Source organism: Ictalurus punctatus, chromosome 22 (assembly GCF_001660625.3).
Source record: "Ictalurus punctatus breed USDA103 chromosome 22, Coco_2.0, whole genome shotgun sequence".
Lineage (NCBI taxonomy): Eukaryota > Metazoa > Chordata > Actinopteri > Siluriformes > Ictaluridae > Ictalurus > Ictalurus punctatus.
Genome location: NC_030437.2, coordinates 12,905,287 through 12,930,791, shown reverse-complemented (window position 1 = coordinate 12,930,791; position 25,505 = coordinate 12,905,287). Strand labels below are relative to the sequence as shown.

At 37.4% G+C, this 25,505-nt stretch overlaps 2 protein-coding genes across 2 annotated transcripts; one reads left to right on the top strand and one right to left on the bottom strand.

Annotated features, from left to right (window-relative positions):
• Nucleotides 1–518: 518 nt before the first annotated feature.
• On the top strand, nt 519–18,003 carry cnot6l (CCR4-NOT transcription complex, subunit 6-like). Its single transcript, XM_017452263.2, has 12 exons — nt 519–676; nt 4,312–4,433; nt 4,636–4,822; nt 6,374–6,459; nt 6,566–6,655; nt 6,795–6,863; nt 8,109–8,266; nt 9,322–9,476; nt 9,577–9,728; nt 13,224–13,451; nt 15,854–16,056; nt 17,081–18,003. Exons 2-12 carry the CDS (start codon nt 4,322–4,324, stop codon nt 17,288–17,290), a joined length of 1,650 nt encoding a protein of 549 aa, XP_017307752.1. The 5' UTR covers nt 519–676; nt 4,312–4,321; the 3' UTR covers nt 17,291–18,003.
• A 4,023-nt stretch (nt 18,004–22,026) lies between these two features.
• Nucleotides 22,027–24,259, bottom strand: LOC108255703 (alveolar macrophage chemotactic factor). Its single transcript, XM_017451844.2, has 4 exons — nt 24,107–24,259; nt 23,672–23,807; nt 23,209–23,292; nt 22,027–22,377 (listed from the first exon to the last, which is right to left on the bottom strand). Exons 1-4 carry the CDS (start codon nt 24,168–24,170, stop codon nt 22,356–22,358), a joined length of 306 nt encoding a protein of 101 aa, XP_017307333.1. The 5' UTR covers nt 24,171–24,259; the 3' UTR covers nt 22,027–22,355.
• Between the last annotated feature and the right edge of the window lie 1,246 nt (nt 24,260–25,505).

The following is a 25,505-nucleotide window of genomic DNA, read 5'->3' as shown; positions in this document are numbered from 1 at the left end:
TTAACTAATGTTAGTCTTAAGTCGTATATAGTACCTCAGGTAAAGGTCATGAGAGACATCTGACATAAGCGTAAGAGACGATAAAAATGAAATTTTATAAGAAAGAAAAGAAAAAAATGCAGTAAAAGTTTCCTATATTTTTGGCAGCAGCATTATAATGTCTATCATTTCTAAATGTTAACGTTATCTAATTTTTTTTTTACATTTACTATCTCAAAAGTTCTTATTTAGTGGATTATCAACCATTCACGTGACATTATGTAGAATATACTGTGTACGACTTTATTTATAAATAAATTACAGTAGTGCCTGTTTACAAACTTTCCCAGTGGCTATTTCAGACCTGGGAATGCAGAGAGTTATTTTACACACCCGCATTCAGGAAGACCCCGCCTCCCCGCAGCGATTGGTTAGTAGTTAATCCTCACGTGCTGTATACCCAATAAAGAATGTCGCATGCTTGTTTATATAAACCAGCAGCCAATCCAAGTGCGTTACACGAAATGCGGTAGCAGAAAAAAAAATGACGCGAATGGGCGCTTTGAGTCGAGCGGGAGCCATGATTGTTGTCCTTCCATCTGCCTGTTGGGAGACTGAACAGTGGAGAAGACGAGCTTTGGCTGCATGTCTGGGAAAATATCACCCCAACATTTGCGTTACCACCTTCCGAATGCAGGTAAGCAACTTCTGCTTAGCTACATGATGTAATTTTTATGTTTGCTATGTGCTTTTTTGCAGCTGTCACGGTGTCAAAATTATCCCAAGTCCCAAGGAGAGACTTAGCACTGCTAGCTAACGGTATAAGTGTCCTGTTAATAACCAGGGAACAGTGAGAGCCCCGGGCAATGCAGTGAGGTACTGACTTTTAGTTATTTATTTAATTTTTATTTATTTTTTAAACGGAAACATTTGCAGTTTTGGAATGTAGTTTGCTTGAACAGCAGCCTGTCGGTGTAATAGTTCACCTGTCCGCTTTGGCTGGTAACCAAATATAAAAACAACAACAACTTCTTGTACTCGGATTAAAACTTTTCTGTTTAAAACATTTTGCAGATGATCTTTTTGCTTCACATTGGGCTTCTGTTTCTTCACTTTTCAACACTTGACACATGACACATATAGTATATAAATATATGCACAATACTGAGGAAGAATACAGGGACTAATTGCAGTGCACTTTAATAATAATAATAATAATAATAATAATAATAATAATAATAAATTAACCAGAGTACACAACGTTTCCAGAAACAGAAAGTTTCAGACAAAAGTCCTAACCCTAATCTATGCAAGCAAAGTACTGTGCGTGCACACACACACACACACACACACACACACACATATATATATATATATATATATATATATATATATATATATATATATATATATACACACACACACACTGAAAAAATCCAGTTTTTATTCTGGCCAGCTACCAAAACAGCCTGATCTGCTCAACCGCTAGACCATCTTTGCCAGCTGGTAAATAAATGTACTGATCAGTAGAAACGGTAAGCATGAATACAATCTGGACGTACTATGTGGTACGGACTCTGACAGCTCTTCTGCACCAGTCCGGTTGCCTTATGGGATAGCGCAGAATCCACAGTGTCCAGTGGTTCCATACTGCAGAATTGAGGTGGAAGTGGTAGGTCATCTGAGGCACAAGGCAGTGTAGGGGGACCTGGACGGAGTGCTAACCCATCGCAGTGCACACACACACATTGCGGACAATTCAGAAATGTCAATCAGCCTACAATGCATGTCTTTGGACTTGGGGAGGAAACCGGAGGCCCCAGAGGAATCCCCCACCCAGGGAGAACATGCAAGCTGTGTGCACAAAAAGCAGAGGTGGGATTTGAACCCCAACCTCGGAGGTGCGAGGCAGACGTGCTAAGCACTAGGCATTTTGCCAAAACACGCTTTGATGATCCTCAAACCTTTTTGGACAAAATTCTGTGGATTGAAGAGTCGAAAGTGGAACTGTTTGGAAGACAGCTCCTGTTACATCTGGCGTAAACCAAACACAGAATTTCACCTCATACCTATGGTCAAGCATGGTGGTGGAAGGGTGATGGTGTGGGGATGCTTTGCTGCTTCAGGAACTGGGCAACTTGCAATAATTGAGGGAAACATGAATTCTGCTCTCTACCAGAAAATCCTAAAGAAGAATGTCCGGTCTTCAGTCCATAACTTGAAACTCAAGTGTAACTGGATTATGCAGCAGGACAATGATCCAAAGCACAGGAGTAAGTCCTAGTCCTAGAAGTAAGTGAAAGACTGATCTCCAGTTATTGGAAGTGTTCGGTTGCAGTTATTGCTGCTAAAGGTGGCACAACCACATTTTAAGTTTAAGGGCGCAATTAGTTTTTCACATTGGTGATAGTTGTTGGATAACTTTTTGCTTCAATAAAAAACAAAAAAAAAAAACACTGTATTGTGTGTTTACTCAGGTTGCCTTTGTTTTATGTTGCATTTCATTTGAAGATCTAAAACTGTTTAGTATGAGATGAACATAAATACTTTTTCACAGCACTGTATGTGAGTGTGTGTGTGTGTAGGTATATGTATGTGTGTGTGTGTGTATGTATGTATATATATATATATATATATATATATATATATATATATATATATATATATATATATATATATATATATATATATATATATATATATATATATATATATATTTAATCTTTACACCTGGCTTGTTTTTAAGCCCCATGACCTGTTGTAACTCCTGCGATCAGGTTCCAGCTGTTGGCCGGCATTAGTGCCCAATCTGTGTATCACACCGATCGGGTTACAATGTGTACAGCTGATATGAGTAAGTTGGGGAAATATTCCACATGGCCTAAAGCTAAGTGTGGATTTTGCTTGCCATGATTGCACTGGTCAAAGTGCATTTATATTGTTCTGCTTTGCAACAGCTGCATTAGAGCTGCATAGAAAGTAAATGAACTCCTATTACTCATTCTGTTCCAAATGAGGCAGTTTCCTCCAGTGTTCAGAAATGATTGATATATATTTAGTGCTGTTTTTAGTTACTTGCATATAGACAGTTGACAGTTGTCGTGTAGCAGCAGCCTGCTATCTTGTGAGGAGAGACCCACCCGACCTTGTCTGCTTAACTAATCGCAAATTCAAGAGATATGCCTGTATGTTGTTCTGTAGTTCTTCAGTGCCTAGCATAAGTTATTACAAATACTGCATGTTCATTAAAGTCTCAGTATCCTGTAAATCCTGTGAAATGTGGACATGTTGCGAATAAAACATACAACGGGGTGCTCTTGCACACTGGGGCAGATTCCACTCTGACTATGAGCTGAGACCTGATATTGATCTGTTACCAACATCCTTGTTTTAACCGAACAAAGGCTCTTCCTGCTTCTAATGTGAAAACATGGGAGGTGTGATGGTGAAGTTCTTTAACACAGTGTGTTTAAGTGGATTGGAAAATGTCAGATTCGTTTGGATACCAGTCCAGCAATGTAGATTATCAGCTCCGATACAGGTACTCAGGATTGGCACTATTAGTTTATTTAAGATTTTTCCAGTGCTTTATTCTTCTAATTTGTTTAATTGTTCCAATGTGAGCCAGTGTGAGTGTGCTATTATTTGAATCTTGCCCAGGTTCTGATTTCCTAGCAAGATATGGATGATTAACTTTCTGCCAAGAAGTATTAGGTCTTAGAGTGCATTAACTCATTCACACTTTGTTTAATATAGAATTTTACACCAGCTGATCTGAATATGATTGTAAACTACCCAAGCAGTTTGCTTGTTCATGAATGTAATACACAGGTTCTTAACGTTGCTTTGGATATCAGATTACAAAAGCTCACTTGTTGAAAGGTTTACATAACGAACCCAGTGAAAGGAAAGGTGCCTTTTCTGTTCATCCAGTCAGCTGGTACTGAAGACAAGTCAGGTATGACCTAGTTTCAAAAGCTAGCACTTGCAAGACAGTCTGGTACGTTTTGTTAGTAAATGCAGAACGTTATATCGTCCTGCCGGCCAGTGCTACCAGTAACAATTCAGAAAAGTGTTTGGAATTCAGAAGTTTGTTTACACGCCAATGCTGAGTCAGTCAGACTGCAACTTTCAACGTTTTGAAGCTCGTAGCCAGAAAAGTGTACAAAAGATTTGGATGTTTGAAGCATCCAAGGCTGAGACTAGATGTGAATAGGTATTCTATAGATTCCTATCTGCAGTAAAAGTGTCAGATCTAGTGTCTGATCACACACTTAAGAAGGGAAATTGTTTGTGCGCATGGCACAGGTCTGATGTCTTTTTGTTTTCCAGATTAACAGGTATGCCAAAGGAGAAATATGAGCCTCCAGACCCGCGCAGGCTGTACACTATCATGTCGGCAGAGGAGGCAGCCAGTGGGAAGAAGTCGCACTGGGCTGAGTTAGAGATTACCGGTTTGTTCTTCTGCATGTGGCTTTAATTATTTTCTATTTGGCTTATTAGTTAAGCATCTAATACACTGCTTTGAGAAAGTGTTCTCTATTCCACTCACATAAGCATTATTTTTTGGTTAATAGCCTGTTTGATCACGTTAATGCAGATTTAAGTTGATCTCTCGTAGGATTTAAAGAATTCTTCATCATTGATTTTGGACAGGGCGGGTGAGAAACCTGAGCAGTTCGCTATGGACACTCACCCATCTGACCGCTCTGCACATCAACAACAACAACCTCAGCCGACTCCCTCCTGAAATCGCCAAGCTCCCTCACCTGGTCTACCTGAATCTGTCCTCCAACAAACTACGCAGCCTGCCAGCAGAACTCGGCAACATGGTGTCTCTCAGGTAGAGTTCAGTTTTCACCAATATAACATTTCAACAGTAATTTACTACATGTTGGATCTTTTATTTAAAATATATCACTTTATGAAATGATGACAAAAGTGATCGACCGATGATCGGTTTTACCAATATTTTCCCTGATATCAAAAATTTTTCCCTAATCGGTTATCGGTTTTTAAAATATCGGATCTACCGATAAATGGCGCCATCTTGTGGACGTTTTGAGCATTGTGTGCAGGACCGCTATAACAGCCGTTAACGTACGAATTAGATGTGTTACATAAATGTATGATATGTAGTTTAAGCAGCTTGGTGCTAAGAAATATAGACAAACTCACAGAGTCACGTAATCTGTTTACCTCATCGATGCTTTTATTTAAAAAAAAAAAAAAAAAAAAAAGACACTTTAGTACCTTTTTTTTGTTCATTTTTTGCACTCTTTCACACCCCTTTATTTTTTGTTGTATAAATAAGAGTTTTGTTTTGTTTGCAAGGAGGAAGTGAAATTGACTAAATTGTTATAAATAAAACAGTTTGTTCAGTTCAGTGCTGTTATCATTGTGTCTAAAACAGAAGTAAAACAATAAATAAATATTGGTTCTGCTTATCGGTTATCGGGCGCATAAACATGCAAATATCTGTATCGGTTATTTAAAAAAATCAATTTCGGTCGATCTCTAGTGTTCAAGTAATGATGGACTAGTATAAAATGTGTTCAGGGGCAGAGTTGAGATTGTGCTGAAATGAAACAATGAAAAGATATTAAGCATTTTAGTTTTTCTAGGTTATAACAGCACATATCGTACATACCGTTCATATTTAGCTTGAGGATAGTGTGTTCCACATTATTTTATGAGTGCCGTTCTGTATAGAGAGGATCTGTTCAAACTAAAAAAAAAAAAAAAAAAAATACTATAATCTGCACCAGTAAGTTTTATGTTTGTCCTGCCAGTAAAACAAAGACAGTACAAACATCTTAATCTCTAATGACTGATAGAGCGACTTATCTCAATATTTAGACTGTCTCTCAGTGAATATGTGCCAGAGACGCCTTCATTCTGAAGGCCATGCATGAACATGTTCTGACTTTTATGTATACAGTGTGCTATTTTATAACAGTCATGCACGCATACAAATTATTTCCACTGTCCATATTTGGTATACTCTTTTAATAATACTTTTCAAAGACCGTTCAGAAAACAGTAATTTAATTAAATTCCGTCGAAATATATTTCAACATCATCTTCTATTTATTTATTTATTTATTTATTTATTTTTAATTAATTATTATTATTATTATTATTTTTATTTTTTTTTACAACATTGTCACAAAGCAGCTTTGCAGAATTGTGGGTTTCACAAATAAGCAAGGCAACCACAGATGGCAAAAACAGATCCCAAATAAGGTATAAAGAAAGGCTCCGAACGGGAACACATTCTCTTCTGGTCTTAATTACTGACTGTTTCCTACAATAAACACAATCCAACAGAAACATTGGATTCCAGATGAATGTTCTTGTGTATGCTATAAAGCTCTTTTCATGATTTCCACAGGGAATTGCTTTTGAACAACAACTGTTTACGGGTTTTGCCTTACGAACTTGGACGGCTGTTTCGCTTACAAACTCTCGGTCTCAAAGGCACGTCTCTTTCTGTTTCATTTAGATATCGTTTCAAACGTTTCAGCTTATTTTCAGCGTTCGTCGTCCTCACACACTTTTCTAACGTGACGTGTAATATTCACAGGTAACCCGCTGTCCCAGGATATACTCAACCTCTACCAGGAGCCTGATGGCACAAGAAAACTATTGAATTACATGCTAGACAATCTTGCAGGTGATGTCTCTGTTGAGGAGTTCAAATACTGTATATTGTAACAACTGGTAAATCTTCGCAGTGGTCATTTAGTAATGTTTGAGCAAGTTCTTAAATAATACACTCATTTGTGTGTGTGTGTATATGTTTGTGAAATCAGTCCACCCAGAACAACTCCCTCAAAGACCTTGGATCACACTGAGGGAGCGAGACCAAATGATGCCCTCAGGTACAGAACGTTTCCCCGACCAGTTGTTCAATAGCAAAACATTACCAACTTTGTAGTTTTGATTACAGTCATCAGTCTCACTATCATTGAATCTAGAATGAAATGTTTTATGGTAGTAGGCATTTTGAGTAACTTTGTATCTTATCCATTAAACATTAAAAAAACCAAGTCATGGATTAGTCAATCTGCCAGCCATGTGAAACTATTTAGTTTTACTTAACAACACCAGTTTAATTAATAACAGAAGCATAACAGTTTGTTTCTTAGCTGTAAAAACTAGGCAGTTGAATAAATGCCACATTTAAAAGTATTTGAATATTAATAAGCCTGTAATGAGCATGTGCTCATGCTTTAGATCAGGGGTGTCTTGTCCAGAAAGGGCCGGTGTGGGTGCAGGCTTTCACTCTAACCAAGCAGAGAGTCTATTGAAAGCCAAGCTCAACTGATTAAATAGGTGGGACCAGGTGTGGCTCCCGTTTGATTGGAATGAAAACCTACACCCACACCGGCCCTTTGAGAATAAGATTGGACACCCCTGCTTTAGATGTACCATATAAATCGGATAAACCATCAATGTCACTTGTTCTATTATAAACCTTAATGTTCATTTTCAACCCGTCATGCAGGTTGTTTGTTTATTTATTTATTCAAGCTCCTCCAACATAGTTAGGTTGAATTCCAAATGGCTTCTTGTATAATGTATGTGTTCACTACATAGGGTATAACATAACAGCATTGTAGTTCAGTAAAACAGAATGCAGGTACACATAAATATCACCTCATGATCTGTACTGTGTGCTTTTTAAAGTTTGTGCTCAAAATTCTCTTATTGGCACACTTAGCTTTATTTGGATATGTTTGCCACCATTACCGTAGCCCCAACAAACCCAGTGTCTCATGGTGTAAAGAAGCCCTGTGAAGTAGATTAACAACAGCACCGCACAATGAATTGACAGTGTATACCTTTTGCACTGCACTGTTTTGAATATATACGATATGATGTGATTTATGTTTTGCTTTTGGTTATGTAATATGGGCGGCCTGGACTTTCAGTGAAATTTCAGTGTATGCCGATGAACGATCATATTCTAATTGTTAATCTTCAACGATATGGACATGTCTACTTGACGTTTCCGTGTGTCTTGCAATATTGTGCATTTTCTTATGATTACGTCATGTAAATTTATTTTTTTTTTTATGTGTGTAGTATACTGGCTAAAGATGTTCCTAATTTCCCTCCTCTAGCTGTTTTCACAGTAATGTGCTACAACGTGCTTTGTGATAAATATGCAACAAGGCAGCTGTATGGCTACTGTCCTTCCTGGGCTCTCAACTGGGAGTATAGGAAGAAAGGCATCATGGAGGAGATCACCAGCTGTGATGCTGACATTATCAGTTTGCAGGTATACGAGCCAGGAGTTTCTTAATAGCTGCATATAAAGCAGTAATTAAAATGATGAAAGCCTGTTGTAGTCACTCATATCTTATTTCCCGTAAATATTTTTTCAATCATGACATAGTTTTTCTTCCATGAAACAGTAAAATTGAATGAGGCACTCAAGTTTTTCAGGCGATAAAGGCTATTTTTCCCGCTATCGGCTATTGGCCGATAGTTTAAAAACATCCGATCAGGGCAGATTATATCCTGTTAATGAAAAGAGGGTGGGAAAACACATGGATTTTGTGCTTTGTGTAAAAATGATGACAAAACTTCAATTTGTAATCTCTGCAATGCTAAAATATTACAGCAGAAGTGATCAGAAGTGAAGTGGGAGTTTCGGCGTCGAGTCTAATTATTATTATTTTTTGCCACACTGCTCGAGCTGCTCACACTGAATTAAAGCACCAGTACACTGATGAAAAATTTAAATGAAGATGAATTGACAAACAAGTATATATTGCACAGAAATGTATATTTGTAGAGTAGTGTATTTCATATCCAGTTAATGTTAATATATTAAGTTAATATTATATATTACCAGTTTGATGTTCAGTGATTAAGTAGAAATGCTTTTGTTTGTGGTGAGTGAATGTGAGACTAACAGGAGGATTTTTAGAATTCAATGTTAATATGAATTAATAACATTCAGTAAGTTAAGAAATCTTACTTTCATCTTCAGAATTTAGTTCATGTGTTAATGTTAATGAGTAATGTGTTTTCTGTTTATGAGACCAGGTACTGTGTAACAACTTATTAAATTAATTATTATTAATTTAAAAGAAGGCATAAAAGGCAGAACTATCGGTTATCGGTATTGGCTGAGAAATTTAGTATCGGTGCATCTCTACTTGTAAATGAAATTGGCATGGGCTATGTGGAGATTTAGATTATTTAAAGAATGGGAAAAAATGTAAACAGATTGCTGTAAATAAACTTAAACATTTACACACAGCCTTATTTTCATTTCTTCATGGTGCTTCTTCAGCCCGAGTTTTTTCTCCACCCTATTTCATGCAGGAGGTGGAAACAGAACAGTACTACACATTTTTTCTGGAAACTCTAAAGGAGCGTGGATACGACGGGTATTTTTGTCCAAAGTCTCGTGCCAAACTCATGTCTGAGCAGGAAAGGAAGCACGTGGATGGCTGCGCCGTGTTCTTCAAAACAGAAAAGTGAGTCCATATTTGCTATTATGGTTTTTGTGGGTGTCAAAATGTCACAATTTTTTTTTGTTGTCACTTTTTATTTACTTTTTTTTTTTTTTTTTTTTAGATTTGCACTGGTTCAGAAACACACAGTGGAGTTTAATCAAGTAGCCATGGCCAACTCTGAAGGCTCAGAGGTCATGCTGAATCGGGTGATGACCAAAGACAACATCGGAGTAGCCGTGCTGCTAGAGCTGAAGAAAGAGCTGTTTGCTGGAGGTAAGCATGTAACGTCTGGACCACTTGCTGTGTTGCAACATGGTTATTTGAATTAAGAGATGAAAATGCAAATAAAACCAAGAATAGAACAGAATACACTTGTTCAGAACTTTATTAGGAACACCTACACATTCATGCAATTATTGAATCACCGGTTTGGCAGCAGTGCATAAAGTCGTGCCGATACGGGCCAGCAGCTTCAGGTAATGTTCACATCAAGCTTCAGAATTGTGGAAAAATTGTGATCACAGTGATTTTTGAATGTTGTATGATTGTTGGTGCCAGACAGTCTGCTTTGCTGATCTTCTTGGATTTTCACACACAACAGTCTCTAGAGTTTACTCCGAACGGTGCAATAAAGAAAAGAGCATACAGCGAACAGCAGTAATTCTGCAATAACTCCGATAACCACTCTGTACAATTATATGGTCTACAACAGCAACAGGTTCCATGTTTGTGAGCCAAGAACTGAAACCTGAGGCTGCAGTGGGCACAGGCTGTTTTGAGAGCAAACGAAGGCACTACCCAGTATTAGTATAGTGTTCCTAATAAAGTGCTCAGTGAGTGTGTGTCATGGCTGACAACAAATGGCAAGCAGTAAACAGTTCAGACTCGGACGGGACGCTAGTAATAACAGTCTGGTTTTTAGTGTTGCATGATGTGTTACTCCTATCGCATAAGACACCAATGAATGCCAGGCGATTAGTTTATTATCTTCTACTAAACTACCCAATTTAAGTGGTTTATTGGTGGCTGTAAAAATTTATTTCATAATGGCTGGATAAGTTGCTAGTGGACTGTTAACTTTCGTTTAGTGAAGTTGTGTCTGCTAATGTTGCAGTTATTGTATTCCACTAGATGGCAGTAAATAACAAATTGAGAATTTCTTATTAATGCTAATGGGTAGTTTGTGGTTTCATATGATTCATTAGCAGATAACAGAAACTTGCAGCTTCAGAATCACTCTGTGATCACAGACCTCCATGTCTTTGACTTCAGCAAAGGCTGTATCTCTCTTTCTAATTTTATGATGAACAGTAAAATATTTATAGACTGTAACCACATACACTATATTGCAAAAGTATGTGGACACCTGACCAGTCACTCATGTGCTCGTTGAACATCCCATTATAGATTTAGTTTCCCTTTGCTATAATAAAAGCCTCCACTCTTCTTTCCATTAGATTTTGGTGTGTAACTTTAGGGATTTGTGAGCATTAGTGAGGTCAGGCAGGAAGATCTGAAGTACAGTCGGTATTTCAGTTCATCAAAGAGTTGTTCAGTGGAGTTGAGATCAGGCCTCTGTGCAGGCCACTCGAGTTCTTCCACGCCAGCCTCAGCACACCATGTCTTCATGTATTTCTGTAATGCCACAACATACAAAGACATTCTATACATTTGTGTGCTTCAGACATTGTGGCAACATTTTGGGGAAGAACCACATATTGGTGTTATGGTTAGGTGTCAGCATAATTTTAGCCATATAGTGTAACTGATAATTGAATATCCAGTTTATTAGGAACACCTTTACACCTGCACTGTAGAGATTGTTGTATGTGAAAATCCCAGATCTGCAGTTTAGGAACTTCTTAATCCAGCCCTTCTGGTACCAACATCCATCCAACAGTCAAAGTCACAGAGATCACATTTTTTCACCTTCATTCTGATGTTTGATGTGAACATTAATTGAAGCGATTGACCTGTATCTGCATGATTTTATTTTTTTTTGCGTTGTGCTGCTGCCACTTGATTGCATTTGATCAGCAAATAGATAGCTGCATGAATGTGCAGGTGTACAGGTTTTCCTAATAAAGTGGACAGTGAGTGTATGTTGAATAAAAAAAAAACAGCTGATATATATACTGTCTGTACAAATGAGTCGATGTTATCTTTTTAAGAAACCGGAGTTGAAAATGATCCAAACACAATGATATCCTATCGGGACCTTAAATCTGCTGATGCAGCATTACTTTTCTGCTTCCATTGCTTCATCTACAATTTCTGATGTTTTGATATCTTCTGTCCTTCAATGATACTCTCAAAATACAACATATTTTGCTTAAGCACGCTCCTCGCAACGTCCTCCTGGTATACACCTGAGCTTAGGGCCTTAAAAGTAATTGGTAGACGGCTTGAGCGGCTTTATAGGAAAACTGGTCTTACTGTGTACCATCTAGCTTTTACTGATCACCTCAACACATACAAAACTGCTCTGAACTCTGTGTGATCTAATTATGTTTCCACAATAATCAATAAAGCAAGCGATAGGCCTAAAGTTTTGTTTGACACAATCGATAAGCCTCTAGCAAGAACCCACTCTGTACTCAGACTTTCCACAGGCACTATATATTTTGCAAGACAGTCATCAATTTCAAAGTGAGTTTCCATATTCTAGTTTGAGATAGGAAAGATCAGAATGTGATTAAGAGGTGTGAATTTGCAGCATTTGTTACAGGCATTAATGAGTCATTTAACACTTTGTGTAGCTTATGAAGAAAGGAAGTTCTGCATGCTGCAGAAATATGTATCCATATGAATCGGTTTCACACGTGGTAATCATGCTGCTTTAGAACCACAGAGGCACCGCTTGCAACACTCTGTTCAATCACTTTCACGCCAGATGTGCATGACAAGTGGAGCCAATGTGTTCACACAGGAACAAACTGTAGCTTACAGACCTGCATCAAGGTTTACAACGTTGTTCTTAACTGTAATATTTGGTTTCACAGAAAAATCAAGCACTCGGGTGAAATCATTGTGGGCAGAATGGAAACCTACCATTGATGCTTTCATTTTATGATTTTATCATAAATGTGGTGAAGATAGTTCTTGTTCAGCCAAACTTTTGCCTTTAAAACTACTTGCATCTACTTGCCAAAGTCATGTTTTACAAATTACATATCCAGAGAAAACAAAGGGCCTAAATCAGAATCTTGAGCATGCCATTTTTCACTCTTTTATGGACTTTCGCACATATGGCAGGATTACTTCCATGCTCATGGTCAGTTGAAGCAAGGTGTCACCATCACAAATGATACTATGTGCAATGGTGCTTTCATCGTTATTTCCATCACCGTCATCATAATGCTTGATATGCCTACGTAAACAGATCTGTTTATAATCACCCCCTCCTCATTCCCCAAATATATAAATAAAAACAAATAAAAAAGAAATTGTTGGGAAAATTGGAGATATTATAAAGTCAAGATGTGGTGGAGACTTAAAAACTCATGGACATGGCACAAGCTGAGTGATAAATTTATGTGTTAAGTTGGTGCCTCTCAATTACTGATAATAATTCCAAAAGCAATTTGTAGATTTCCAAACTGATCTGTTAAATTTGACTGATCTAAAATAGGACTTTTAGAGTCTCTTGTTATTAAGAGTCTTTTGGTAATTAATGAAAGATTTTCTTCATGCTCTTTGAAAGACCTCCATCACTTTGTGTTGTCCATGCTGTTTAATTGAGGGTAATCTGTTAATGTTGTACTGCAGGCTTGAAACCACCGTCAGAAAAGCAGCTTCTGTTGGTGGCTAACGCTCACATGCACTGGGACCCCGAATACTCAGACGTCAAACTCATCCAGACCGTCATGTTCCTGTCCGAGCTGAAAAGCATCGCTGAGAGGGCGTTAAGCTCCACTGGGTCCACCTCATCCAGCTCAGACTCCAGCTCCTTCCCTATTGTCCTATGTGCTGACCTCAACTCGCTTCCAGACTCTGGTATGATCACCAAGAAGCTGTTTATTCTGATAACAAAGCACCAAAGAATGTGTCAAATTTTGCCTTTTCAAGCAAATTAGATGTGAGATTAACTTAATAACACAAGCAGCATCATTACATGGTAAGGGAAAGACCAATTTACCCAGTATAGCACGAAGACTGACAACGGAATCTTTTTTTAATACAAATTAATAGCTACCTTTTTTTTCCTTTCTTTTTCATTTGACCAGCCACCATTTTTCAGTAAAGACCAAAAATCCCTTGGTTTATAAATCTTCATTTTGCCATATATAGTTGTTTGTGGTATTGATAATATGTTTCTTATTACATAAGGGCTTGTATTACTGGATATTGGGACATTTTCAAGCCTTATTTTAGACTCTGCTAGAGAAACCGAAACTGCGGTAAAACCACTTGTGTAAATTAAAACAAGTTCAATTGTCTTGCTTCTCTTTTTTCTTTTTCTCTTTACAATCAGGTGAAAAAATAAGTACGTCCCATGTAAAATTGTTGGCTTTTTTGACATATTTGGTCAAGCAAACATTTGACCCTCTTTGAAACAGTGCTTATTAATAAAGTTAATACACTCTATCAAATACATTATCAAATGACACATAAAATGACATTTTATAGAAATTTAAATGGAAAAAAAAAAAAAATCAGTCACATGGAAAAAGTAAATGCACCACTACATTTATCATACCTTCAAATCCATAAAATTTGAATCAGGTGTTCAAGATTGGGTGTCAGTGATTAGAACCTGCTTAGGGAGTGCAGGTGGAACCTGTCTTATTTATACTCCTCTCATATCTAGTGTCTGGTGTTCCCTTTGCTATTGCAGTGTGTGGTGTCATCATGCCAAGATCTAAAGAGTTCTGTAAGGCCTTCAGAAAAAAGGTTGTGGATGCCTATGAGTCTGGCAAGGGATTTAAAAAGATCTCCAAATTATTTGAAATACATCATTCCACTGTAAGGAAAATCATCTACAAATGGCTCAGATTTCAAACGATTCCCAGTTAGTCCAGGACTGGCCGTCCCAGCAAATTCCAAAGACCAGACCATCTGATGCAACATGAAGTCTACAAAAACCTTAATTTCATCACAGGATCTGCTAGTAAGTCTTGCAACTGTTGGTGTCAAAGTGCATGCTTCTACAATCAGAAAGAGATTGTAGAAATTTAACCTGCATGGGCGGCGTGCCAGGAAAAAGCCTTTGCGAGACTACAGTTTGCCAATAAGCATATAGGCAAAGACCAGGCCTTTTGGAATGATGTGCTCTGGACAGATGAATCAAAGATAGAGTTGTTTGGCCACAGTAACAGCAGACACGTTAGTGCAGACCAAAGACAGCTTTTCAGGAGAAGCATCTCATACCAACTGTCATGCATGGTGGTGGAAATGTTATGGTTTGGGGTTGCTTCACTTCCTTAGGACTGGACAGCTTGCATTCATTGATTCAACTATGAATTCTGCATCATATCAGAGTGCTTGAAGATAATGTGAGGCCATCTGTCTGAAAGTTGAAGTTGAACTGAAAGTGGAACTTTCAACACACTAGAAAATCCAAAGGAATGGCTCAAAAAGAAGACATGGAGGGTTATGGAATGGCCTAGTCAAAGGCTGGATTTGAATCCCATTGAAATGTTGGGGGATTTGAAACGGGCAGTACATGCAAGAAAACCCTCAATCATTGTGCAACTGAAAGAATATTGCATGGAAGAGGGGTCAAAAGTTCCAGCAAGCCTGGTGGACAATTATGCAAAACAACAAGAAGTTATTTCTGCTAAAGGAGGCAATACTAGCTTGAGAGGCCAAGGATGTACTTTATCCACAGAGGAATATCACATCAATTGATATTTCTGTTGAATAAATGATTGAAAAAGAGAATTTTCCTTGTGGTTTTGTTCAAGAATATCAACTTTCATAGGCACTATTTCAACTGTGCCTATGAAAGTGCAACCTGTGGTGGTGTCACATCACCATAAAAAAGCCAATTGGGTGTACTTACTTTTTTACATGACTGTATAAACTACTTTAAGATTTTTTTTCCTTTTTTTTCTCTTTCAGGACTCCTTTTGCCATATGTAGTTGTTTGTGGTGTTTAAAATCAGATTATTATTATTATTATTATTACATAATGGCTTGTGTTACTGGATATTTTGATTTTGGGACATTTCCAAGCCTTATATTAGACTCCAATAGAGAAACCGGAACCACAGTAAAACCACTAGTGTAATCAACTGGCTTAAATTGTCGTGCTTCTCTTTTTTCTTTTTCTTTTTTATAATGAAACTATTTCAGGATGGGTTTTTTTTTCTAACATTGCCTGTTGTCATTGATCCAGATTAATGCTGGCTATTTATTGAGCTAAGATTTAAAAAAAAAAAATTATGCTTTTGAAGGTGTTGTGGAATACCTGAGCAATGGCGGGGTTGCTGAGAATCACAAAGACTTCAAAGAGCTACGCTACAGTGAGTGTCTGACCAACTTCAGCTGCAACGGCAAGAACAGCAAACCAGACGGCAGCATCACCCACAGTTTCCAGCTGAAGAGCGCCTATGAGAGCAATCTGATGCCTTACACTAATTACACCTATGACTTTAAGGTGAAGAGCTATGCTATAGTTTATCAGGGATTCCCAATTCTGGTCTTGGAAGGCCAATGCCCAGTACAGTTTCCGTCCTCTAACATACAGGTATCTGCTAAACCTGGAAACCTGAGCTGGACTCTTGCTCTCCAGAACTGGAATCTGGAACCCTTGACCTACATATTGTTTTGAGTAGGGATGCATCAATACTCATTTTTTTTTCATGGTTTCCGGTATTCATCAGTACCAAATGAGTAAACAATTTAGTATTAATCAATCAGGGAGATCATGGAACATTTTATTTAGCTCGGTTTGTTTCCCTGATTTAAATAGTAGTCATGAAAAGCGTGTGTGTGTTCATGCAGACATGCATAGCCTATTGGTTGCATTCTTTAGAACATTAGCAAGCTACATTTATTACCTTGGATCGAGTATGGTTGCAGTAGAGAGTGGGTTTGGTTTCACGGCTATAGAATCTCTCGCCGTTGCTTATCGTCAAGAACAGTATACTGGGTAAGAGGGCATTTTCATTCACTTTTGGTTGTCTACATAATTTCCTTGCCTAGCTTGTGTTTACTGCAGTGTTGGTTTTTGTTATGTGCTGCTAGCAATGAAGTCCTTTTGCGGAGTTTATATATAGGATGTTTTATCACGTTACGTGTATTGTAGGAATAATCTGTTTCCAGAGAGCACAGTCTGCTTTGCTTTGACTGCAATTACTAATTGTGAAATTCTTCCAGAATGCTGAGGTGTTGTTGATCCTTTGCATAATAACATACACTAGGCTTAGAGTGTTAAAAGTGTTTTGGTATTTACAGCCAAAGCCACCTTCGGTGACCTCTGATGGTTTTTCCCAAGACATCACACATAACAGTTTTTAAAATTTTTCTTGCATATGTAGCCCTATTATAGAGTCATTCTATTTCACACACCATCAACATTTAAGTGGTGTGACCAGTTCAGAAGCAGAGGTGTTCATTACATTAAATTGTGTTTAAAGAAAAGACACATTCTATAACAGCCATCACTTCTTTCATTTCAGGGTGTGATCGATTACATTTTCTTCTCAAAGACCCACATGAATGTGCTGGGCCTGCTGGGTCCTCTTGAGACCCAGTGGTTGGCGGATAATTGCATCACCGGATGCCCCCACCCACACATCCCCTCTGATCACTTTTCCCTCTTGGCTCAGTTGGAGTACCACCCTCTCCTGTCGTCCCTCAACGGCCTGCACCTTCCCATCCACAGGTAGTGGTGGAAGAAGAAAACCCTCCACTAACGGACACATCCCAAAATTTCTACAAATGTCATCTAGGAGTGAAATATTCCCCCAGTCACTCCTTTTTTTTTAACCATTGCACAGAATTGTATTAGTACATTTCCAGCGTTATTAAAAAAAAAAAAAAGCTTAATACCAAATTAGGGTTGGGGTTCTACATTTGATACCAACGACTGAATCCAAAAGCAGCTCTCATGTCCATGTCGATGACTGAATGTCAGTTCTGAGATTATATAACTTCTGCAGTGTCGGTGTGTGTATGTCACAGATATATAAAGACTGAGATGTCTGTTATGTAGCATAACATTGTCATACCACTAATAGTGTTAAGTGTTTTCTACTTTTGTCAGTAATCATGTTTTATATGTCCCCTTGTGTTTTATCCATTGAAAGTTCTAACAGAACAAATGCCACATTTGTAAATTTACGAATTTATGCAAAACAATCAAACAAGAATATGGCATTATTGTATATTATGTTATTGCAGCATCTGGTACTTTACAAGGAAAAACCCCACATCTATCTTTGTCTTTGCTTATGGTAGATACATGCCTGAAATGGGAGAAAGCAAGATGAGAGAAGTAAATTTCTATATTTGCAATGTCAGAAATTATGCAAAATGAACTTGTGTGATGTCCTAACTGGACACCATTAAAGAGGATCCCAGCCCTACTGATTTTAACCTAGCTGCTTGGTGTGTGTCCGTGTGTCCGGGTGTCCGGTCTTTTGCTGACACTTCGTATCATCCCTTGTCTTCCCTCCGACTGTTCCTGCATAATTCTGAGAATGTCTATAGATATAGTTACAGGAAGTAGAACTAAAAATGTATTCAAGGTTTCGGTTTGACTAATAATTATTTCTCTTTATTCAGTATGGCCATGTGCCAAATAATTTTTATTATCTGCTTGTAAGCTGTGCCCATCGAGATCCCGGCTTTACCTTGTAAAATTCGGTAAAAGTTCTCATAGTGACTTGTGTAGTTCCCGTTTCACTGTGAGTTTGTTTGGCTGTGCACTGTAAGTGAAGATGTAAAGCAATAAATTGAAGCTCTTTTGTATACAAATGGATGACAAAATATAGGAAAAACCAACAAGTTTCAGTGCTCATCATAGATTCTACAAGTCTCTGCAATGGTTCTGGAGGGATGAACATTTCTTCCGAAAGATATTCCCTCTAATGGTACTGGTTGATGGTGGTAGAGAGCGCTGTTTGAAATGGCAGTCCAAAATCTCCCATAGGTATTTAACTGGGTTTAGATCTTGTGATGCCATATTATATAATATACATTATTCTCATACCATCAAACCATTTTGTGAGCTCTTGTTCCCTGTGGATGAGGGTGGAGTCATCCTGGAGGAGACCACTTCCATCATATAAATGAAGCTTTTGACTAGATTATGTTTTTCCAAGCTCCTGCTGTCCAGTTTTGTTAAGCCTGTACCCACTACGGCCTCAAATTCCTGATCTTTGCTGACAGAAGTGGAACCCAGATATCTCCTGTTGTAGCCCATCCACCTCAAGGTTGCCTGTCTGACACCAAAACCATGCTATGATCAAAGTTACGTGTCGGCTATCGATTGCAGTGTGGAGAGGATCTCCTGGACGTTTCATTCAGTGGCCGCTGTATTTTTTAAAAAAAAATACCCACTTTGGCCATTTTATTAGGTCCGCCTAACCCTCTACTGCCTTAATTATTATATTTACATAAAAAATATATGGATTTTTATTACTTGAATTCAAATTAAAGCAGGGAATTAGAAATATCTCAAATAAATAAATAAAATTGGAACAATTTTTTTAAGGATGTAGTTGGTACATTTGTTAATTCCTTAGATTTAATAATATTTCCTTAGATTTATATATCATTTTTCTAGGCACTCAATGTGCTTTATATTGTATGATAGTGTGTAGCATCCACTTGGATGATGTGATGGCAGCCATAGTGTGCCAGAACGCACACTACACACCAGCTAATGGTGGAGAGGAGAGTGATGTAGTCATGATAGATAAGGGCCAATGGGGGAATTTTGCCAGGGCATTGGGTTATACTCCTGCTCTTTATGAGAAGTGTCCTGGGACCACAGAGAGTCAGAAACTTTGGATAACGTCTCATCTGAAAGATGGTGCTGTTTTTACAGTATAGTGTAGCGTTAGGACCCACATGGTGAGCGCACCCTGCTGGCCTCTATAATATCACTTCCAGGAACAACCTTGGTTTCTCAAAGAGGGCTCCCATTCAGGTGCGAGCCAGGCTCAACCCTGCTTAGCTTCAGTGGGAAAACAGGCAAGAGCTGCAGGGTGACATGGCAACAATGTACAATCGTGGTAAGTATCATATAGCCAAAAATAACACAAAATGGATGAGATTACAATTCCAGTTACTTCATTTTCCAAACTATAATTTGCTGAATTTTTTTCCCCATCTAGTAAGCATATAAAAGTTTTATTTTCTAGAAAGGATTTACAGTTGATTTACTCACTCAAAATACATACAAAAAAATAGATCCAAACATGTTTTGGGTGAAATTGGCACCCTGTCCAGAGTGTACCCCGCCTCGTGCCCGATGCTCCCTGGGACAGGCTTCAGGTTCCCCGTGACCCTGAAAAGGATAAGCGGTATAGAAGATGGATGGATGGATGGATGGATGTTTTGGGTGAAGGATCTTTTTAATTCTTTTTCTTCAAACATAAAATTTAGAAAATAAGGTACAATTGCAAATTCTCTGAAATGGCAACAGTTTTTTTTTTACTTTCAATGTGGAAAAAAATGTAAATATACTATTAGTGAAGAATGGTGTCTAATTTTTTCCTATGCCGGCCTGTTTCAGTTCATGAATGCACATACCACAGTTCCATTATCGCATGTTGTTGCCATATGGCAACAATTACATTTGACCATTTAACAGAATATTCAAAATATATAAACTTGTTTAAATGACAAATGTTAACTTATCTCAGATAGTGTTTCTTTTTCCTTTAAGCAGTTTTGCCTAAATATTGAAAAAATTATCATATTTAGAGAGCTCTCATTTGATGGCTAACACCATGCCATGTGATTGCAGAAAAGGAAGTGCAAACTGCTCCTCCAGGTTTCGTAACACGGCATTTTTTTAAATTAAAGCACTCTTTTTCCAGTTACATAAGAAAAGGAGGTCTGGAGGTCTGCCCACATGCCTAAAGGTAAGAATCTCTTAAAGTAGCGTTATGATAACCTTAATTGGCTTAAGTAATGATATGTCAAGCTTGGGACTGTTAATTAGCCTGACATGGCTGTCTTGTTTTGACTTAACGTTGTTCGCATTATTTCCACCGAATCTAACATTAGCTAGCTACTTTTTTTTTATTATTCCAAATACAACTTGTAGAACACTACTAACATTACCATTTTGCCAACGAATACAACTTTAGTTGAGCTCTACCATACTATACTGTCATAACCACAACGTAATTACACAGTTCGCTTTCACACACAAGATGTTCTGTGCAATTTCATAATGACAGGGTTTGAAATTAAAAATCAACTGTGGCGGGTAATGATGTGAAATCACTAGCCAATTTGGCAGGTTTCACAAATTATGTTCACTCAATTTGCTGGTGAAGTTGATTTTAATCTGCGCAGATTTAGCGCACATACTCAACTCATGAGTCAATGTGAATATTAAATATAGCTGAATATTTCTGGCTTACGTCAACACAGCCGCCACTAAGCAACAAATAAAGACGCTGGTTTGTTTGCTTTGAAGGGAATAGCGCAGACCCAGGAAACATAATAATGTGGGGTAACTAACCCCAGTGTCAAAAGGAAAGAACCACCAACCACCAATGAAGAAACACATCTGCCAGTTTTTAGCAGACCACAGGCTTGTTTTTTTTTTTTTTTTTTTTTGAGGTGGTGTTTGATTAGCTTTGAATTTATTTGTCCACCAAAAATGAATTTTGATTTGCCTGGTGTTGTGCATATTATTTTTTATTTTAGTTTGATGTGCTTTATTGTATAGTGTATTCAATGCACTTTAACACAGTTTTGGACCCAGCTCTACACTCACTTGACTGTTTATTCTTTTTTTAAAGTGCCCTAAACTGATTACATCATATTGGTCTCGCATCTTTGTCACCTTTTTCACCCCTGATGAGTTTGCATCCCTGTATCATACACTAGCACACACTCTTTCATAATTTTTGAGGGTAATACATTAGGCTCAATATCCCAAATTTAAAATTTAGGAATTAATTAGTTATTGTATGTGTTTTTCAGTAAAGGGAAAGAGTTAGTGTTTAATGTTCAGTAACGTTGGACATTTTGAAGGAGTTTCCCTAAAGTTTTTGAATTTTGCGACTACCATCGTGTGATGAATGAAACTGCTTGTTTAAACATAAGAAAATTCATTAAACCTCAGTAATTTTTTTTAAACATTAACATAAGAACATTTAGTTTCACAAATGTAATAAAGTTAATTAAACATACTAGAGTAAATTTATTTGACCTAAACCAACTAAATTGTGTTGAACAAATTAAACTGATTTTATTTTGAATGAACTAAATAAAATTGTGTAAAAACGTTCTTCGATAAAATTTAAGTAAGATTATTTAATTAATTTTTTGAGTGTATCTGTTGTGATTTTAGTGCAAAACGTCTTGCAATAAAAAAATGCAATTATGTGCAATTAGAGCAATTATGAAATAAAAAAAGGATATCTCAAAGTCTACATTTGCTTTATAAGGATTTATTCAGTTATAGCATATGGCAGGTATAATGAAGCACAGTTTAATAAGTTTTCCCATACACAAAGACCAAATATGTTTGTGTGTCACACATATTCTATAAGCAGGGCTCACTTTGTAACGGTAGTCTTTTATGCACTATATCAATCTAAACAGTTTTCAACAGGGTTTTCAACAGTTTTCAACAAGAAAAAAAAAAGATGTTTTAAAAAGTTTCATCAGCATAGACTTTTTTTATGATGAAATGCCAAGTTCATTTTGAGTGAAGAGAAAGTGTGCACTTTCGTCATCTTCAGGCTACACAGATGGCACTTCTCACTTCTGCCCACGTTTTCGGCTGTTTCAAAAAAGAAACTTAGATTAGCTAACATGTTACATATAAATCTACTGACCACAACAGTTTGAAAAAGACACTGACACATTGTTGCATGGTTTCTCTACAAGTATCTATAACATAAAACTTGCAGCCTGACACAATAACACCACATCTTGAAGTGTTTTGTTCCTCTTATACCACAGCGAATTGCCAAAGGTAGATTTTTTTTATTTATTAACAAATGACATGGATCCTTTTTTGTTACATATTGTGGAATATCCATGGAACAAGTTAGATCCTGTTATTACTTTTGTTATAACAGCTGCAAACAGTCTCTTTTTTCCTCACTCTTGTAGTTAATACGGTAAAAGAAATGCAGCATGCCATGTTCTGTGTCAGAAAACTTAAAGAAACAGCTTTATCTCTGGCTTTTTGAAGCAATGACACTGGAGACTCCTGCCATAAATGCTACATAAAAAATAAAAAAAAATCATTTATGCGCAGGCTCCACCATACAAGTCCCTATGTATGTTGTTAATATAGAAAAAATAACCAATTAGAATGAGCACACTGATATAAAGCTGTGATTTACCTTAGAGCTTGAACTATTATCAGAGTTGTTGTTACAGAACAATTCTCAACACCTTCTGACCAATCAGAGTTGAGAATTCTTTGCTGTGGTATACAATATACGGTACATAATGCTTTAACTTGAAAAGCTAAATAACAAATAACCTTTGAGCTTATTGAAACTAGCCTAAGCTTACACAGTGTTTGCTATCTGAACAATATCAGCAAACCTGTTGACAAATAAGTCAAAATAGCAAATCATTTCTAATATCATCTATTTACCTTTGAATGACTTTATTGATGAGTTTTTGGACCCAGTTTGCCTCAGGATCCACACACACAGTTTTTTTGTCCTTCAAGGTGATTCTGGGAATGGAAAGAAAAAAAGAAAAAAAAAGTGAGTGCTAGCATACAATTGATTTAGTTAAAAATGACAGCATGTAACACACTTGTTCTGTGCACTTTGGAAGTCATCAGTTTATCACCTAACATTAATTCTAGCTACTTAATTACAATGCTGGTCAAGTTAGCACAAAATAGTATACGGGCAGTGGATTGGCAAAGTGTAGTGTAGTATATATAAAATAACATCCAAAACTTCTGTAAACATTGACTAAATCCAAAACCATATCCTGTTATAATAATATGACATGTTATCCTGTACAGTACGTACACTGATATGTAACATTGGAAGTAGCCAATGTTTTCAAAGCATACCCCATAAATGTAGATACCCCTGACTCACATAATTTCAATTTTGCGGCAGTGTGACCCAGCAGGCAAGATCTCAATTCTTTGAAACCATCGAGAGTTGATGTAGTCGTTTGTGGTGCTTAAACAGTGGCACTGGTGATCCATGGTAAATCCCTCCATAGGGAAGGCTGCAAAAAAAAAAGCCATAATACATAAGACGAGGGCACAGTTCCAAAATGGTCCCATATTTATTAGGATATTTAATGTCCAATTGGGAACCATTTCATATTCAATCAATTAGCAATCACTTAATGCAATAACAAACGACTATAAATCTGTCAAAATGGCAAAAATTACTGTTAATGTTGCATATACTAATACAAAATAATTTGTGTCCGCATCATGCATCATTGTTGTCTTGCAATTACTAAGTCACTGAGAAGTGGTGTTAAAAATGCTTGTATGTAAATGCAAAATAGTCTCTTACCAAACACTGTGGCAAAGCAGCAGAGGGCAGTTACTGCCAGTAGCAGGTTGGCTCTGAGTGGCATGATGGCACAGGTTGCAGTGGAGAGTGGAGTGGATCTGGGACTAACAGGCTGCTGTGATTGGTTTATAAGGATGCTCAGAAAAGGAAGTAATGGAACTTCTTGACTGCTAATTATAGAATAAAGACTGAATAGTGAGCCTCTGACTGGAAAATGGGGGCGGGAATAGGAATATGTACTGATAGGGGCAGGTATATACAGTATGTCTGGTTTTTTTCATGATGTTGCAAAGCTTTTGCTGACTAATGTCCCATTCAGCATTTTTTGGGTCTGTTATCCAGTATATACAGTGTAAGGGTAAAGATCCTATAATCATGTAAAAAGTCCCCTCACACACATAACCTCACTGTCCACTTTATGAGGAACACCTGTACACCTGCTCATTCATTCAGTTATCTAATCAGCCAATCCTGTGGCAGCAGTGCAGTGCATAAAATCATGCAGATACAGATCAGGAGCTGCAGTTAATGGTCACATCAAACATCAGAATGAAGAAAAAAGAAAGTAATCTCTGTGACTTTGACTGTGGCATGGCTGTTGGTGCCAGATGGGCTGGTTTGAATATTTCACAAACGGCCGATCTCCTGGGCTTTTCACACATAACAGTTTCAAGACTTTACACAGAATGGTTATGTGTGAAATTCCCAGGAGATCCCAGGAGTCCATGCCACAATCAGTCACTGAGATCACACTTTTTCTTCATTCTGATGTTTGATTATGTTAATTATTGATTATGTTATAAATATAACGATTATGTTGAACATTAACTGAAGCTCTTGACCGGTATCTGCATGTTTTTGTTTTTTTCCACATTATGCTGCTGCCACATGATTGGCTGATTGGATAACTGCATGAATGTGTAGGTGTACCTGCATAAATAAAGTGGACACTGAGTGTTATACTGTAAGAGCGGTAGCTTCTAATAGAAACTTACTTTGATAATTGAGTAGTTTTAGAAATTTTAACTCAATACCCTGACATCTCATATCATAAATCAATGTCTCTGTAAACATCTACAAGTTTCCATCTGTAGACAAGATGCTGAAACAGTTTACCACAAATTTGTGGTCTGGATGTGTACGATGTAGATATGAACATTCCGAGGAAACCTGCATTTGCTTGTTTCAGGTTTTGTGTCTAGGCTGGCTTCCTGTTGCAGTGTTTGCACTTTTTCCCCTTTACCCAGAAACATCTTATGAAAAATGTTTCAAAGATTTGGATAGAATACGGAAAATATGCAAATGTATTACCGATTATTATTCACTGTTAAACAATTTACTAAGGTGGGTTAACAAATGTTTTATTAGAACTCCCTGTCCCTATTTTTTTCCAAAGAAT